We start from the raw sequence: 15,098 nt of genomic DNA on the forward strand, positions 1-15,098 counted from the left end.
ATCGATTCATTTCAGGAAGGCAAGTAGTCCCTTTTTCCAAGGCATCCGCAGCTCCTGAGAATCTGCAGATTCCGCAATCGCTCATCAGCGTCAAACGCGTCAGTGTCGGTCTTTGCGTCGTACGACGTCGGTCGTTGATTGCGCCGGGTTCAGAAGCACTTGCTCAAGCTTCCTCATTATGGAAACTTGGTCATGAGAATCGTGATGATTCAAAGTAAGTTACCATACGCGTGTACAATCAGTGTTACCTGAAACGAGAAGATCCTTGTCATTGGCATTTCGACTGCATAAGCAGCATGAAAGAGTCGATTCCGTTACTTTAATCTATCTTCAATTTATGCAATCGACCGCGATGAAGCAGTTAACAGCATCAAGTATCCGTACTCAGCGCTCGATTAATATTTCAACGCGAAGGTTTAGGCAAATAAGCTCTGAACAACCCGTGCAGTGTAATGCCTCGAGCTGCGAGGCTCATCGAGAGACTGCTGTAAATCAGATTAGTTATGGATACTGGACGTGATTTTACTTGTCTCCGATGAAGTCGGTGTGAAGCCCAAATTTCATGAACACATTACATTACAATCTGGCATTTTCATCATACCACATGATACCAGGCAGGGGAGAAGTGGCTTTTTTAGAACTGGATTGAATATCCTGTCTTACTCGCAAGAACATTTGTCCCGAAAGAAAATAACCGCATACTCGGAATCAGTCGGCCCAGGTCCAGTTCGCTGACTCACGGGATCATGGAGGCACCTTGAGGTCAAAATCCATGATGATGTCTAGTGATCACTGCACGATGGCGGGATTTAGTGTTTACAGACTTGACAATAACGCTAAAGCTAAATAAAAGCGTACTCGAGGTTTTCGTGTGCTTGCAAATGTTACAGGAGCTCTTGGAGTATTTAGGGAACGTGGCACATGATCAGTGAGCCAGTTCAGTTGTGCGTTCTCAAAGGAAAGCTTTCCGTCCGCACGACCAACACGTTCTCATCAAGGCGTATCTTGAGCACTGGTATGCAGCTCTGGCACTTCAGAAATCGCCTGACGGATTCGGTGTGTCGAACATGCTTGTGTGAGCCTCGTGTACTGACTGTGAACTAGGTTGCCATTTGAACGGCATGGCGACGCGGAGTTCGATGAAGCACAGAATTAGAAAGTAGGCTCTTGCGACACCTGCATTCTCTGTACTGCCATGATTAGACGCCCAATCGATTCGCCGTTTTCGGTCGAAGTACTCAGAAATCTTGAGTAAGGCTCCAAGAAAGGCGAATTGATTGAGGAAAATGTTACTGAAAAGAAACGACTATTTGCACTGGATCGCTTGGACAGTAGGTAAAAGCGTAAAAAAATGGAGTAGATGGCAACTTCCCTTTGATTCTTCGGTGAGTCATTGATTATATAAGCCTCCCTTTCATGGCATGCTTTACACTATCCACATGGCATTGGCAGTCAAATTCCGCATAATACTTATTTTTATCAATTTTAGTTGCTTGAAAGGTAATTTTTCTCCTCAGGATAGTATATACCATGTCGATTGAACCTACGCAAATTCATAAATTTTGCCCAAGTCTGCAACCGCGAGAGCTATCACGTGCAGAGTTGCGCATAGAAGCACGTGCCCGGCCATTTAACTCGACGCGTCCTTCCTCTCCCATTCTGCTTAAATACGCCCCTCATGCCTACTCTCTGTACCAGTCCCCCAGCTGCTGGCCACCTCCTACTAATACTCGCACAACATCTTGGATTCGCCTCGAAATCATCTGCGATAACTACTTAGCAATGGCGCCCGTCCGTCATCCTGTCGCAACGTCCACTCGCTCTGGTCGCTGCGCACAGCCTCGCCCGCCAGTCTCGCAAACGTTTGTGAATGCTCACCCCGAGCTGTGTCTCGCGCCCCGCCTCGGACCTGTGCCTCTCCCACCGGAACCCCAGAAGGACCGTCAGCATCCTGCACACATCTCTTACCCAACTGCATACATACCGCCGCACATGGGTCGTGACGGACGCGGCAATGGAGGGGCATCTTACGGTCAGTCTGAATTTAGAGGTCATGTAACGACTGGTACGTTCCACTAATGGGATTGCACACGTGTATCGTCTGAGCCGTCCGTCTCACCTTGCATACAGCTCCTTCGGTAAACCCGACACCGGTTCACTACCAGTCTGCACACGCTCCAGTCCCCGTTGTCAGACCGCCTCCGCCTCCCTATTCGACTACTGGATACCATGTCGCGACAAACGCCGTACCATTATCTCAGGCAGTGCCAGTCCCCGTTCCCAAGCCGCGTTACTCCACCTCTCCGCCGACACCGACTGCGTCTCCTCCTCGTCCCGCAGTTTCTTCTTGGCGCAAACGCACTTCTGCGGACAACGCGCAGCACGGCGCCTTTCCAACTACGTGAAGCTCAGGGCAGCTGCGACTGTGCAGCTCGCATTTCAACTGAACCTGTTTTATCCCCACTGTCGGGATGCTCGGTGGGCTCTCTGCTCGTTGGTTGCCGCTCAGGAAATCGCGGAAGCGTTATTATGACTTGACCCGCGCACCGGAATTCGATCCGGCCAACTCAGTGCCTCTCATGAAGAGAGCACTTTGACCGCCCCCTTTTGTCCGCGTAGGAACGTATAACCCAATTAGGATTGATTCAATTGGTCTTTATTTTCCATCGCCCCTGTCTCCTCTTGTACAGTTATGTTGAAGTCTGACAATTTGCTGAAGGAGCTCAGGACTATAAATACTCCTACATGAAATGTCATCCCACCGAGTCATATTCAATCTTCCTTCCTCCACGTAGGCACTAGGAATATTTTGCCTTGTTTCTTGACTCATTGCTTGTTTCGGTCCCGATATTATGTACACATTGATGATGCTGTGTTATTGAATCCTGTGCACCGTGTGCACGCGGTTTTTGCCACCCCGTTCCCATTCCCGTCTCTTTTCCTTGCAACTTGTTGTATTCTGTAAACTTTGATGAATTGCCATGTATGCGAATGATCATGTTCCCAGTTTGGCAGCTCTTGAAAACTTTCTGAATGCGTCATTATTATACTTGTGTACGTAAAGAGATGTTGATTGCTATAGTCTGGGCCTCGAAAGCCCCACCCCCACAACTACTGTAACATGATCCCTCTTTTCAATTTTTTTCTACAGCCACAACCACACATTTTTTTAACTGTAAAATTTGTAAATATGTATATCTATATATTATAAACATGCTCCTCTTTTCAAAAAAAATTTTACGATTTTTTTTGAGGCAGGAAGGGAGAGGATCCCTCTTTTCAATTTTTGTCACAAGTTGTCACAATGATTTGACGCGTGTAAGCTTTGTGAACACACTATGTTGCTATAATACTTTAGCACAATTGTCACGCTTTTGTCACTCTCAACCAATCTTTCTACAATTTTAATTCACAACAATCAGCATACTACTCACAAATTATAATAAGAACACTTATGCATGTATAGAAAATATAAGAAGCCTAATTGTAACAAAAAATCTACTAATAAAATTAATAGAGCTAATTACAATTGAAGCTACCATTGGAAAAAGTAGTATTTACCATTTTTTTATTTTTTCATCAATTTTTTTACAGAAAAAAAGACACAATATATTTTTATAGTACAAATATACCTCATTGAATTTTTTGGTAGTGTAAGGTATTGTGTAAAGTGTGCAAATGCAAAAATTGAAAAGAGGGATTCTTTGAAAAGAGGGATCACGTTACAGTAGGACCTTCGTGTCCTCGTATCAGCGTGCACCGGTTCTCCCCTGACTTTTTCTCTCACATCATAATGCTTTGTAATTGTGTACATCAATACATAGTATTGAGAAAGAATAGACTCGCTATGAAAAAGCACTTCCGCATAAGGAAATTTCCGGGTCATGCGATCAGCGTATCTCAAAGCCTGTCATGCGAGTGGCTTGATCGCGGCACTGCACCTTCTGGTATACACGTTTGTGGTGTAGGGAAAATGTCGACCACGTCTCTAAGATAGCTATGCTGACTATGGCGATCACGACCGATGATATGACAATCTATTCTAACATGGGTGGTTCCAAAGGCAGGCGAAATTAAATTCGGCTTCCAGGCGTTATCTTTCAAACTACAAACACTGCATAAGGTGCATGCACCTTTGAAAGGTATCACCACCTGCATCGCACGTCTACACGGGCGGCGATTACCCATCGACATGGAAGCACGGTGGCTGCAGGCGAGGCAGATTAATTAATGGACAGCCCAGAGACGAAGGACAGCACAAAAAAAATCGCCTTCCGAATCCGAATCTTCGGGCGGAGCACGGCAGAACGTGTCCGCGCTGTATTTACAGAGAGAAGCCCGTTGGGAATGATGCGTGGCGCGTAGCGTTTTCGATTACTTGCATGGTTATTTTTAATATTGCAGTGTCATTTGCATCCGTTAAAGGTTCCGTGGCACTCTGACAGCCGTGAGAAGAAGAAAATCATCAGTCAATTTCAGCCACCACCAAGACAAAGTTTGTGAATCTCATATCTCACATCTCGTAAGACAGATGACCGATGACCCATGAAACCTTTTTGTGCATACACAGCACCATCGATCACACCCATGGAAGGCCAGCGTATTGAAGATCCGGAGTTCGTTGCCAGCGGAGTTCTTGTACCGAATACGAGCCAAGGCGCGCAATGGGAAGTGCGTAACGAGCGGCAATGTTAGATACAGACGATTATTCACGACCTATCAATTTACGCCTCCGCAGGCACTGAAGAGCGCTTACAGCACCACTTTGGCCTTTGATATAGCAAAACAAGATGTTATCAGATCGTGAGACTTGAGTGTGATACGACTTTGAGGGAGAGATGCAGTTGATGTTGCCCATGACACAGTGAGGGAGAGAACATTGATATTCCGCAGTTGAAATATCACCATCTGATACATTGCAACTGACTGGCATGGATGCCACAGTCATGATGAGCAACCCAGTTGCTCGTGAGCCAATGCACGCTATTGATCGCGTAGCGGAGTAAAATGAAAGAAGCAGGCGTGGGGAGGAGGCACAACGAACCGGGACCAAAAGAGATCACGAGGTGTCGACGAATCGAGGCTAAGATTCGACTTCGTTGAATTGATTCAAATATACTTCAAAGCTGTGCACAAAGTCTAAACGGGTCTTCTCAACGACGCGTCGACCACCCGCCGTCGGTAGCGCAGAGCAAGAGTCGTCAGTCGTTGAATGTTCGACGTGAAGAGTCGGGAAATGCAGGCGTGCTGATTGGTCAGACAATGAGTGCGGGGGAGTCACGTGTCGTCACGAACTAACCTTACTCATAAACACTGAACAGGAGAAAATATAAATATCAACAGTATTTTCTAGACCTCCATACATTTTCCTATCTATCCGGATCCTCTTGCCACCATGTCCATGCTCGCTGCCCTCCGCACCCCCGCCCGTCGGACCGCATTTGCCGCAGCGCCTCGCGCTGCTATGCGCACTAGCATGCGCGTTCGTCCCTCCTTACGCAAATACGCAACTGAGTCCGCCCCGAACCCCGAGCCCAAGTCGGGTAGCAATGCCTGGCTCTATGGCTCAGTTGGTGCTGCTGCACTCGTATCCGTTGGATACTACGTCTACGCCACATCGGATGTGGGCAGAGAGGCGGGCACTGCGGCCAAGTCTGCTGGCCAGGCTGTGAAGGTCAAGGCCAACTTCGTCCCGACGAAGGAAGATTACCAGAAGGTTAGACACCTTGCAGTGAAAATTTTCCGTGTCCTCTCTATTAATACTCCATAGGTTTACAACGAGATTGTCAACATTTTGGAGGAAAATGGCGAATATGATGGTATGTCTTTATGCTTCCTAAAGAGCCCGAAAGATTCTTATCTATTCGTTCGCACGAAGATGGTTCTTACGGTCCCGTCCTCGTTCGTTTGGCGTGGCACAGCTCCGGTACGTACGATAAGGAGACGAAGACCGGCGGAAGGTAAATTGTATATCAAATGGAAGCTTTCATTTCCCATTAACAAATTTTTAAGTAACTATGCTGCGATGCGCTTCGAGCCGGAATCTCTTCACGGTGCCAACAACGGCTTGAATGTTGCTCGGGACTTGCTTGAGAAAGTGAAGGCAAAGTTCCCATGGATAAGCTACGGTGATCTCTGGACTCTTGCCGGCGTGTGCGCAGTTCAGGTAAGCAATTCCTAATCAGGTTATTTTTGGTATCAATGATGGATCTTGTTTCATTGTAGGAAATGGGAGGTCCGAAGATCCCGTGGAGAGCCGGTCGCATTGACGGCTTCTCTAAGGACGCGACTCCAGATGGCCGACTTCCGGATGCCAGCCAGGGCTCAGACCACGTTCGAAACATATTCTACCGAATGGGGTATGTTCTAAACATATTTAACAATATTCATTTCTATAACTTTAGCTCCAGATTCAACGACCAGGAAATTGTTGCTTTGTTAGGTGCACATGCTCTGGGACGTTGCCATACCGATCGCTCTGGATTTGAGGGTCCCTGGACGTTCTCACCAATCACATTCACCAACGATTTCTTCACTCTCCTTTTTAATGAGAAGTGCGTATCTTGGCCTGTACATCATATCAGCTTGTTAATCTGTGTAATTTCCAGGTGGATTTGGAGAAAATGGAGTGGTCCCAAGCAGCTACAGGACAAGAAGACTGGTTCTCTTATGATGCTGCCGACCGACTACGTTCTTGTTCAAGACAAGAACTTCAAGAAATTCGCAAAGGCATATGCAGATAACCAGGATATTTTCTTCGAAGAGTACGCCTTTTACATTCTCTGCATAACTATACCGCTTACCAGGATTTATAGTTTCTCGAAGGCATTTGCCAAGCTTCTCGAACTCGGTGTTCCCGAGAGTCAATGGGTTGCTCAGGAGCCATGGCTGTTGAAGAACACGGATGAGCAAAAGTCCCAATAGATCCAGAATTATTTTCTTGCACACGCCATCCCGATCCCGTCAGATAGATTTAGAGTTCCGGCTCGGTTTAGACCTAGATCTACATCCCAACTCTAGATAATTTAAATTAGGGCCTACGTCTTACCTACCGATATATTTTTGTTTTGCGTCCAGCTGCTGTTTGTCTTATTGCTCACTATCTTTAATCAATTTATTGTCGCTCCTTCTGTGTCTGTATGGCGAGAGATGTGAACCAGTTGTATACATATGCAGTCAGAAGCCAGCAAGCAGTGCTACTAATACATGATTGTGATGACTACACGGAGAACATAATAATGAGAATGCGCCAGCGTCAAGAAATGGTATGTTCTGGGAAGCGGTCAAAGCAGTAGAACAGACTGGCTGTCCACAAATCTTATGAATCGAATCTAATGTCATCCAGTTCAACATCCGAGACACTGCGCAACGCATCAATCGTCAACGCAAGATCAGGGTGAAGACCAGCTTCATCCGACGATGCGGAGCTCGTTCGACTAGACATGCTCAAATCAGGCTTCAAGTGCGTACATTGGAGTATGCCCTTGATGCGCGACGGTATATCGTCTTCCCCAATGAGTGCTTCCTGCGTTTCACGAGAACGTTCGCGAGTGGGCTGGATGACGATTGAGAAGATAGACGTCTCTGAGGCTCGGCGCTTTATTGATTGTATTGGACTGCGTCGTCTAGGGAAGGTCTGGGAGGGGTAGTGACTTGAAGAGGAGTCTGTGTAGGAGGAGCCGCTTATAGTCCGACCGGATACTGTCGAACTGTACCCGTCTGAAGATACCTCTCCGTCCATTCGCGAGGCTTTCATACGAGGGAACGTTACATACGCGCTTGGCGCGCGGGTGTTCGGAGGAATGAGCGATTCTCGTGCGCGTTTGACTTCGTCCTCGCCGATGGCAGCCATCATTGAGTTTATCGCGTTCCATGTATGTTCTGCACTATCATACGAAGAACCGGAAGAGCTCTCGGAGTTTCCGGAGTGAGTCTCCATCGGAGGAGCGGCTAGTGGTTTAGTACCGGTAGAGCCACGGCCTTGCAGGACTCTGCTCCTGTTGTTCTGGAACGTATCTGGAGTATGTTGACGAGGCTCTTTGAAAGATGTCGGACAGGGCGATGGACTTGGCGGTGGGAGGGCAGGAAGTGCTTTGGATAGGCGTCTTCGTCGCTGAGTATTGACTTGACGGTTTAGGACAAGACCAGGAAGGCGTACTCGTGTAGCAGTTTCACATTTATCGTTAGACTTCACAGGTGTAGCCATGCACGGTCGTTGAATCCTCGATCCTGCAAATTGAACTGCAGTCTTCCGTCCTGGCGCCGTCTCTGCATCCGACTGTACTTGTCGACTATCCATAGAGCTGCCAATCGGTAGCACTGTCTTTTTAGCAGGAGTCGCGGAGCGAGGTAAATCAACTAAAGGTTTCTGCGAACGTGAGTCCGGCTCAAACGCCCTGATACACGAATCTGTCCCCAATCTCTGATCGAGGCAAAGATAAGCATCTGCTCCGCTCTTCGGTCGGAACACATTTTGCTGTGATCCGTTCGGTGCGCCTTCACGAGGTCGACTACGGAGGTTCGTCCGAAGTGCTTCAGAGATCACTGGCATGGCCCGCTTAAGAGATTGCTGGGGGCTTAGACGACCAGCAAAGCGAGCTTGTCGTTTCGGCTGGCTAACACTGTTCTGCGGTTGCGCATGTTGTTGGGGAGCCTGCACATATGAAATGAGGATTGGACGTTTTATTATCAACTTGAAATTTATATACGTACCATCATTTTATCTGACAATAAACCACGGTGTCACAGACGACCGATAACAGAGATTAATCAGAGAGTAGCAAAGGAGCTTTCAGTCGGACCAGCTGAAGGAGGAGAGGTACGCCCGTTCGCCTTTAAGGCGCCCTAGCCTGCTTGAAGTGACTAGCACACGCGTATACTGGACAGCAAGAGTCGGCAGGCAGCAAGCAGGGTGATGCGCACAAGATGGGTCACTTCATTGGTCTTATTTCTTGATGTTAGATTTGAGAATTCCTGAGACTCATTTACAATTGAACTGATTGACTTGTCGACAAGTCCAGTCTCACTCAGTCCGTCCCAGAATTGTTCATGTAGCCAGAAAATTATGAGAAGATTTGCATCATTGATTTTCAAACAGAAGTTGAAAGCATCCGAAGACAGACTGGCCTTAGACATGCAGGTCGCAACGTGGCAGAAGCAGTCGTTCATGAGACGAAATGACTTTGTGAAGTGATCCTGCAGATATACTCATGTTTCACGCTTAATAATACCTTCTCACGCCACAGACGCGTTAGAATGAACGCGTCTTTTGCGTCTCGACCATCCGATATCGCGTCCATCACGTCCTTGCTCCGTTCACTTCACCATGGCTGAATACACTCTTCACTTTGCACCACAAAGCGAGCCGGGTGCAGGTCGATATAGATTAATGGAACTGCCCAAAGAGCTTCTGGAAGTTATCCAGGAAGGTACACAAACTCAGTTGAGTTGTTAGCATGCTGTCGCCGTTCCGGACATGAGTCTGATGTATAATAATATTAGAATAACAATGTGTGGGAGAGATGACGACGATGCGGTACTATGTACCGCTGATAAGACATATAACATACGCGCCATCTCCGTATCCAATTCATTCTGTGTCTTGACTCCACCAAGCAATGACGAGAGCGGGGACGCCATCATACGGGCAAATATAGAACAAATCCTTGAACTATCGCCTACAGTTGCGAAGATGCATAGGCTGCGCGGTATGTTAAGGGGTTGTGAGTATGACGAGGACGCGGATGATCGAGTGAGTACCTTCACCTGTCCAGCCCTCGTCCTTCTCTAAAGAAAGTTAGACAGGTTCGTGAACGGCGCCTGCTCACAGATGTGAAATCTGAACTCCAAGCTAGCGACACTGAGCTTGAAGCTGGTTTACGAGATATGCATATTCTGGTCCTCAAAGGCGAACTCCGTCCGATGACGCCCAGCTATCTGAATAACGTTCTTGAGCTTATGCTCAATACCATGGTCTCACTGTCTCTGCCACCTGATGCGGTGTCCGTGATGGACATTGTAGAGACTTTGCAATCAGATCATGAAATACCTCCGGAGATCCCCAAGCAAGTCATGTCGTGGTTCGGGACCGTCCGTTCGTCGACTCTACAGTCGGAGACATGGACTATGGACGTTGGGGCGGTGGTGAGGCAGCTTGGAATCGGCGTCCTGAGCAATTATCGAGTAAGTATATCAGTGATTTATATTAAACTTATCCTCATTTACTACTTTAGAGTACTCTCGTCGACCGAAATGAATTCTTGAGCAAATGGAGGAACTTAGCAGGCGACTCATTCGAAAAATGCGTTGACTTAACACTACTGCAGGTAAAAATTACCGTTCTCATTCCCATTGCTTGACGATTTAAATTACTGAACGTCGGTTGCAGGGCAATTTTATAACTTCTCACCAGTCAGCAACGACAAACCCAATGTTGTCATATTTTCCTGCATCGGAACTCCCCATAAATCCGGCGGATCGATTTTCGGAACTCTTCCTTGTCCAGACGAGATGGAAGGCAGCAGATATTACGCCATTCTTAGACGACATTGCAGTGGACAGCAAGGAGAGGGACAAATTACTCATGAAATTTGCGAGGAGTATTACAGACAAAGACGGCATGACGTGGTATACGAGCCGGGGCGGAACGATAGCATAATTACACGGGTAATGTAGAAGAAAACGTCCGGCATTATGTACATAGTTAGTCCTCCAGACAGGTATTCTATAAGACTATGACGATGAAAGCTTTTGAATCCAGCCAGTCCTTCATCACTTCCCAGCCCTTGATCGTGTTTTCGGGTTGGCACCCAAGCTTTTGATCGGAGTGGACCTGTATTCATCATCTCCGGCATCTCGCCTTCGCTTCTTCCCGTTGCTTGTGCCATTGGTGACAGCAGTCGAGTTCAAGTCCTTCATGTTGATGCCACGTCGCTTTGCTGCCTGCTCGATGTAATCCCATAACGTCGTCGCAACGCTTTTATTTGCCCGGACGTCTTTGTGCACCGCACGAACAGTTTGCCGAATACCAAGAACTTCTTCTGCAATGATCGAGTCACTGCAGTTTTGTAGGACACCAATAAGGACGCCTGTAAAAGAATTTAAAAGGACTTTGTTAATTCTGTGAATATGACCACCAATTTAGACACCATACCAATAAATACAAACTCGACCGGTGCGACAATTTGCTTGACCTCAGTGAACGCTTGATTAAGCTCGTCGGAGTTCGCGATGAGCCAGTATTTACTGAGCACCTGGTCCATTTCCTGTTTGAATTGCTCTCCTGGTGCGTCGACCCGGTGTAGCCATGCCGTAATCTTCTGAGTTGTCGGATCCGTTCGCCTGGGTAGGTTCTCGCAACAATACGCAAGTTGCGCAATACATAGGAAGTGCTTTCCTCGACTTGCGTCCCATCTGATGACCACATTCAAGCCATCGTCAACTCCACGAATGTGTTTGTTGTCGAGCTCAGTTATCCAGTCAGCATACGGCGACGATATAGCCGCAATTTTCTCTAAAAAAACAAATATCTTGTCAACGGATAAGATGTGTAGTAATACGGTCCGACTTACCGGCTGCGGTTAGGGCAACTCCGAGTTGCACTCTTTGGAAAATGTCGCGTTCAATTGCAGGTTCAATGCCTCTGAACTCCACTGTAGCTGATAATGAGCAATAAATGGAACAATGCAAACAGACAGCCGTACCGCAAGTAATCTGCCTTGAAGAGAAGTCTTGTTTAAACTTCTGAGGTATTAGAAGTTTCTTTCCGGTTTGAGTACTAGGTAGGGTGTAGTAGAACATCTTTTTCGTGACCGGGTCTCTGTCTTTGGTGGTTGTGTCTGTCAGTGGACCCAACAGCGAAACTAAGTAAGAGTGAGCTCACAGGGAATCTAAAGACAACCAATTCAGTACTGAACGCACTACCATGTAGATAACTAGATAACTACATACCTGGCCATCGAAAAATGCCTGAATAGACGACAGTCTCTGTTTTCCGTCCATACACACTCTCAAGGGGAGATCAGGGTCATCAGACTCGGGCCGAACGAAAAATAGCACAGGAGGAATGTAAAAATTCCTAAATATCGACTCTATTAACGTGATTTGCTTCTCCCTGCTCCAGACGACGGCTGTATTCAAGCAAGGATAAATCAACCATGATGACATAGAACCACTTAGTCAAAGACCCAACACACCTCTTTGGTATGGAGGACTTAGATCAACGTGACCTTCGTGTATGAGCTGATGAAGTTCTTGCGTTGTATATACAGATGCCGAGGGCGGAGGTAAGGGATCTCTGAATTCGAAGAAGAGACATAGCGAACCATTGAGAAGATCGAAACATACTGAACGAGCGCTTCTCTGCATACCTTATTTGGAACACGTTTGGGTCCTTCGAGTCGTATTCTTCAGCATCTCCGTAGTCGGATTCCAGTTCATCGATTTCTCCTTTGTCTGACATCTCTACTCAGTGAGGGTTCAGCTGCACCTGCCAACAGGAGACTGGTCAGTTGTTGGCTGCTGTTGAGACTGTTGCCATCCTTGTATTGATCAGCTGACCTCACCACAAAATCAACTTCTGCCAAACAGAGTCAAATACAACCATGTGCCTGCCACCAACTGTTAGATAACTTAGACTCAGTTAAAATTATGCAAAATAAAGATATATGATGTTTTGCTTTTGAAAAAATATTAAGCAAAGAAATTATTCAATAAATAAACCAAGAAAATACAACAATAAAATAAATCTCCCTGGCGGGGAGTCGAACCCCGCTCTCGCGCGTTCATCACAGTGACAGGCGCGTGTACTCAGCCGATATACTACCAGGGACTTGGTAAGTGACAGAATGGTATTATTCACAACTTTTTACTACGCCATCGTATCCGAAAAAAAGTTATATTAATGGCTTATTCCGTCCCGAGTCCATACACAATTCAAAGAAGGCAAGAAGTACAAAGTGCAAGAGCAAATTACTTTTTATCACTGTTGAAGACTTGCTCTAAAGTGTGCTATCCCTTTTCCCACTTCTTCCTCAGGATGACTCGCCCACACCCAGTCCCATTGGCTCTGAATAACTGGCCCCAGGGCAGCATAGTGTTCTCCAAGGCCTGGATAGTCAAATTCATACATCAAGCCTGAGTCTCTTGAACCTTGCAGAACGTCGTTTGCCATCGGGAGACGGACATACTCGTATGCTTTGAGTGCGTAAGCCAAGGTCTTCCGAGTACACATAGAACTTCCTAGAATCTGAGCTAGTACATATGCATCCTAATAAACGATATGGTAGCGATCCGCTGTCAGTTGCGGAATTATCTCACCTCGATAGCTTGCCCGGCGCCAGCGCCTTGATGGGGAAGCATAGCGTGCGCCTAAACGGCGTCATAAGTCATTTACCGAGACGGAAAAGGTATTCACCGTACAGAATCTCCAACAAGCGCAATGTTGGCCGATACGTAGGTAGGAAGCGGCTTGAGGTGGTGTAACGCCCATTTGGTAGGTTTCTCTATAAACTAAATTCTGGACATGTCAAGCAATGCCAGCATTCTAGAATTACAACATACCTGTAGCAGGGTCTGAACTTCAGGTTCCCAGTTTGAATAGCAATCTAGAAGCTCTTGCCTTGAGCATTCTGATACCCAAGCGCCTTTGTATTCCGAATTCTCCTTCTGCCTGTCGGATGCGAACGTGATGACATTGACGATTTTCCCTTGTGCAATGGAATAGCTGACGACATGCTAGATGACGTTGAGTCCTGGACGACTCGATAGTTACAGGAGCACTAGCCTTGCTTTTCCCGCAATACTGTGAATTATAGTCAACCGACTGGTCGCGTATCAGTGATTTATTGCATACCATCATGGGCCTTTCTACTGCATTGTGAGGGCTTCCGTCTTTATTCTTTGGTAGTCGATCAGCAGAAATTAGGCCACGGTATGCCGTAATGCCAGTAAAAACAGGATCAATAAAACCACGTAAGTTCCGTTCATCGTTACCAGATAATGACTCAAATAGCTGGCTCCGAACAACGGATTTTATCCCGTCACATCCAACCAGAAGATCGCATATAGCCTTGTCACCGTCATGGAATAAGAGGGTAATCCCATTGTCAGTAGGGGTGTAAGATAAGAGTCGTTTCCGAAAGGAGGTGACACCCTTTGGAAGACTGTTTACGAATACATCGAGGAAGTCCGCCCTATGGAAGCGAATACAGCCATCTCATCCCGCACGCATCAATAAGGGCGATAAGTGCTGTTTAGTGGGTACTTACGGGGAACTTCAACAAGATGGAAGCGGAACCCTTCCGCTGATTGGTCGGACTTCCTGAAGTCAAATCCGACGCCTATATACGGACATGAGCATCAGCGCTAGCTTGCAAATAAGTGCGCGTTTACCAAGAGAGCCGTCTGGAGGTGCGTGCGCGATTCTTGAGAATTCCTCAGCAAGGCCCATAAGCTCAAGAATAGTCCACGTTCTCGTCCATATCATGACTCCGGCTCCAATCTCTTTGAAACGCTCTGCCGCTTCGTAGACGTGAAATTCAATATCTGCAAATTTTGACAGAGCTACGGCAAGGCAAAGACCACTGATTCCTCCTCCGCTAATCAAGGCGGTCAGAGATCCAGATTAACTCAAGATAGAAAGCTTAGATAGACGAACCAGATTGCAACCTTGAATTTCGGTGACATTTTCTCGTCAGATACGTGGGTACAGCACTATTGGTACACCTGGTAGAACAGTATGTACTTGAGAAAGGGAAGAGAGTAGCTACAAGTGTGGGCTGTGAACTCCCAGGTCACGTTTAGACGTGTGCTTAGGGGTGATAAGTGCGGCCACCGGAGACTCCATTTAGCGCTGTTTAATAGAGTTATAAGAGTACAAGCGCTTGACGTATAGCCAGTTATTGAGGGGAAATTAATGATTCCATACATGAGAGTAGAATCCAGGTTCAGATAGAAGAACCGCCCCTTGCCGAGAGACTTAGATCTGCGCACCAGTTTGGCTCTGAACGTCATTGACCCATCTTTACATAAAATGCCTCTTGCTGATTACCTACCATCTCGACGATTGCAGGGCAAATACAACGGGACGGCTGAAAATT

The 15,098-nt window shown here is 46.8% G+C and overlaps 6 protein-coding genes and 1 non-coding gene across 7 annotated transcripts; 3 read left to right on the forward strand and 4 right to left on the reverse strand.

Annotated features, from left to right (window-relative positions):
• The first annotated feature begins 1,713 nt into the window (after nt 1-1,713).
• On the forward strand, nt 1,714-2,925 carry FOMMEDRAFT_140822 (uncharacterized protein). The gene is made up of 2 exons (XM_007266720.1): nt 1,714-2,065; nt 2,131-2,925. The coding sequence occupies exons 1-2, from the start codon at nt 1,783-1,785 to the stop codon at nt 2,403-2,405; spliced, it is 558 nt and encodes a 185-aa protein (XP_007266782.1). The 5' UTR covers nt 1,714-1,782; the 3' UTR covers nt 2,406-2,925.
• Nucleotides 2,926-5,384: 2,459 nt separating this feature from the next.
• FmCCP (cytochrome C peroxidase) lies at nt 5,385-7,124 on the forward strand. The gene is made up of 8 exons (XM_007266721.1): nt 5,385-5,716; nt 5,771-5,819; nt 5,879-5,960; nt 6,013-6,166; nt 6,226-6,359; nt 6,411-6,554; nt 6,609-6,764; nt 6,816-7,124. The coding sequence occupies exons 1-8, from the start codon at nt 5,396-5,398 to the stop codon at nt 6,922-6,924; spliced, it is 1,149 nt and encodes a 382-aa protein (XP_007266783.1). The 5' UTR covers nt 5,385-5,395; the 3' UTR covers nt 6,925-7,124.
• A 194-nt stretch (nt 7,125-7,318) lies between these two features.
• Nucleotides 7,319-8,718, reverse strand: FOMMEDRAFT_28662 (uncharacterized protein; the record flags this gene model as incomplete). Its single annotated transcript, XM_007266722.1, has 2 exons — nt 7,319-8,653; nt 8,713-8,718. 2 exons carry the CDS (start codon nt 8,716-8,718, stop codon nt 7,319-7,321), a joined length of 1,341 nt encoding a protein of 446 aa, XP_007266784.1.
• A 607-nt stretch (nt 8,719-9,325) lies between these two features.
• On the forward strand, nt 9,326-10,657 carry FOMMEDRAFT_85615 (uncharacterized protein; the record flags this gene model as incomplete). Its single annotated transcript, XM_007266723.1, has 5 exons — nt 9,326-9,441; nt 9,481-9,767; nt 9,797-10,182; nt 10,233-10,325; nt 10,388-10,657. The coding sequence occupies 5 exons, from the start codon at nt 9,326-9,328 to the stop codon at nt 10,655-10,657; spliced, it is 1,152 nt and encodes a 383-aa protein (XP_007266785.1).
• A 113-nt stretch (nt 10,658-10,770) lies between these two features.
• Nucleotides 10,771-12,460, reverse strand: FOMMEDRAFT_156447 (uncharacterized protein; the record flags this gene model as incomplete). Its single annotated transcript, XM_007266724.1, has 8 exons — nt 10,771-11,087; nt 11,153-11,512; nt 11,571-11,651; nt 11,703-11,822; nt 11,882-11,888; nt 11,950-12,128; nt 12,195-12,295; nt 12,369-12,460. The coding sequence occupies 8 exons, from the start codon at nt 12,458-12,460 to the stop codon at nt 10,771-10,773; spliced, it is 1,257 nt and encodes a 418-aa protein (XP_007266786.1).
• A 286-nt stretch (nt 12,461-12,746) lies between these two features.
• Nucleotides 12,747-12,829, reverse strand: FOMMEDRAFT_t39. The gene has a single exon. It is a non-coding gene; the product is annotated as a tRNA-Asp (tRNA).
• Nucleotides 12,830-12,979: 150 nt separating this feature from the next.
• FOMMEDRAFT_156448 (FAD/NAD-binding domain-containing protein) lies at nt 12,980-14,685 on the reverse strand (the record flags this gene model as incomplete). Its single annotated transcript, XM_007266725.1, has 9 exons — nt 12,980-13,267; nt 13,318-13,368; nt 13,420-13,509; nt 13,561-13,734; nt 13,772-13,801; nt 13,853-14,214; nt 14,268-14,339; nt 14,392-14,597; nt 14,657-14,685. 9 exons carry the CDS (start codon nt 14,683-14,685, stop codon nt 12,980-12,982), a joined length of 1,302 nt encoding a protein of 433 aa, XP_007266787.1.
• Nucleotides 14,686-15,098: the final 413 nt, after the last annotated feature.

The sequence above is a fragment of the Fomitiporia mediterranea genome (assembly GCF_000271605.1).
Source record: "Fomitiporia mediterranea MF3/22 unplaced genomic scaffold FOMMEscaffold_6, whole genome shotgun sequence".
Lineage (NCBI taxonomy): Eukaryota > Fungi > Basidiomycota > Agaricomycetes > Hymenochaetales > Hymenochaetaceae > Fomitiporia > Fomitiporia mediterranea.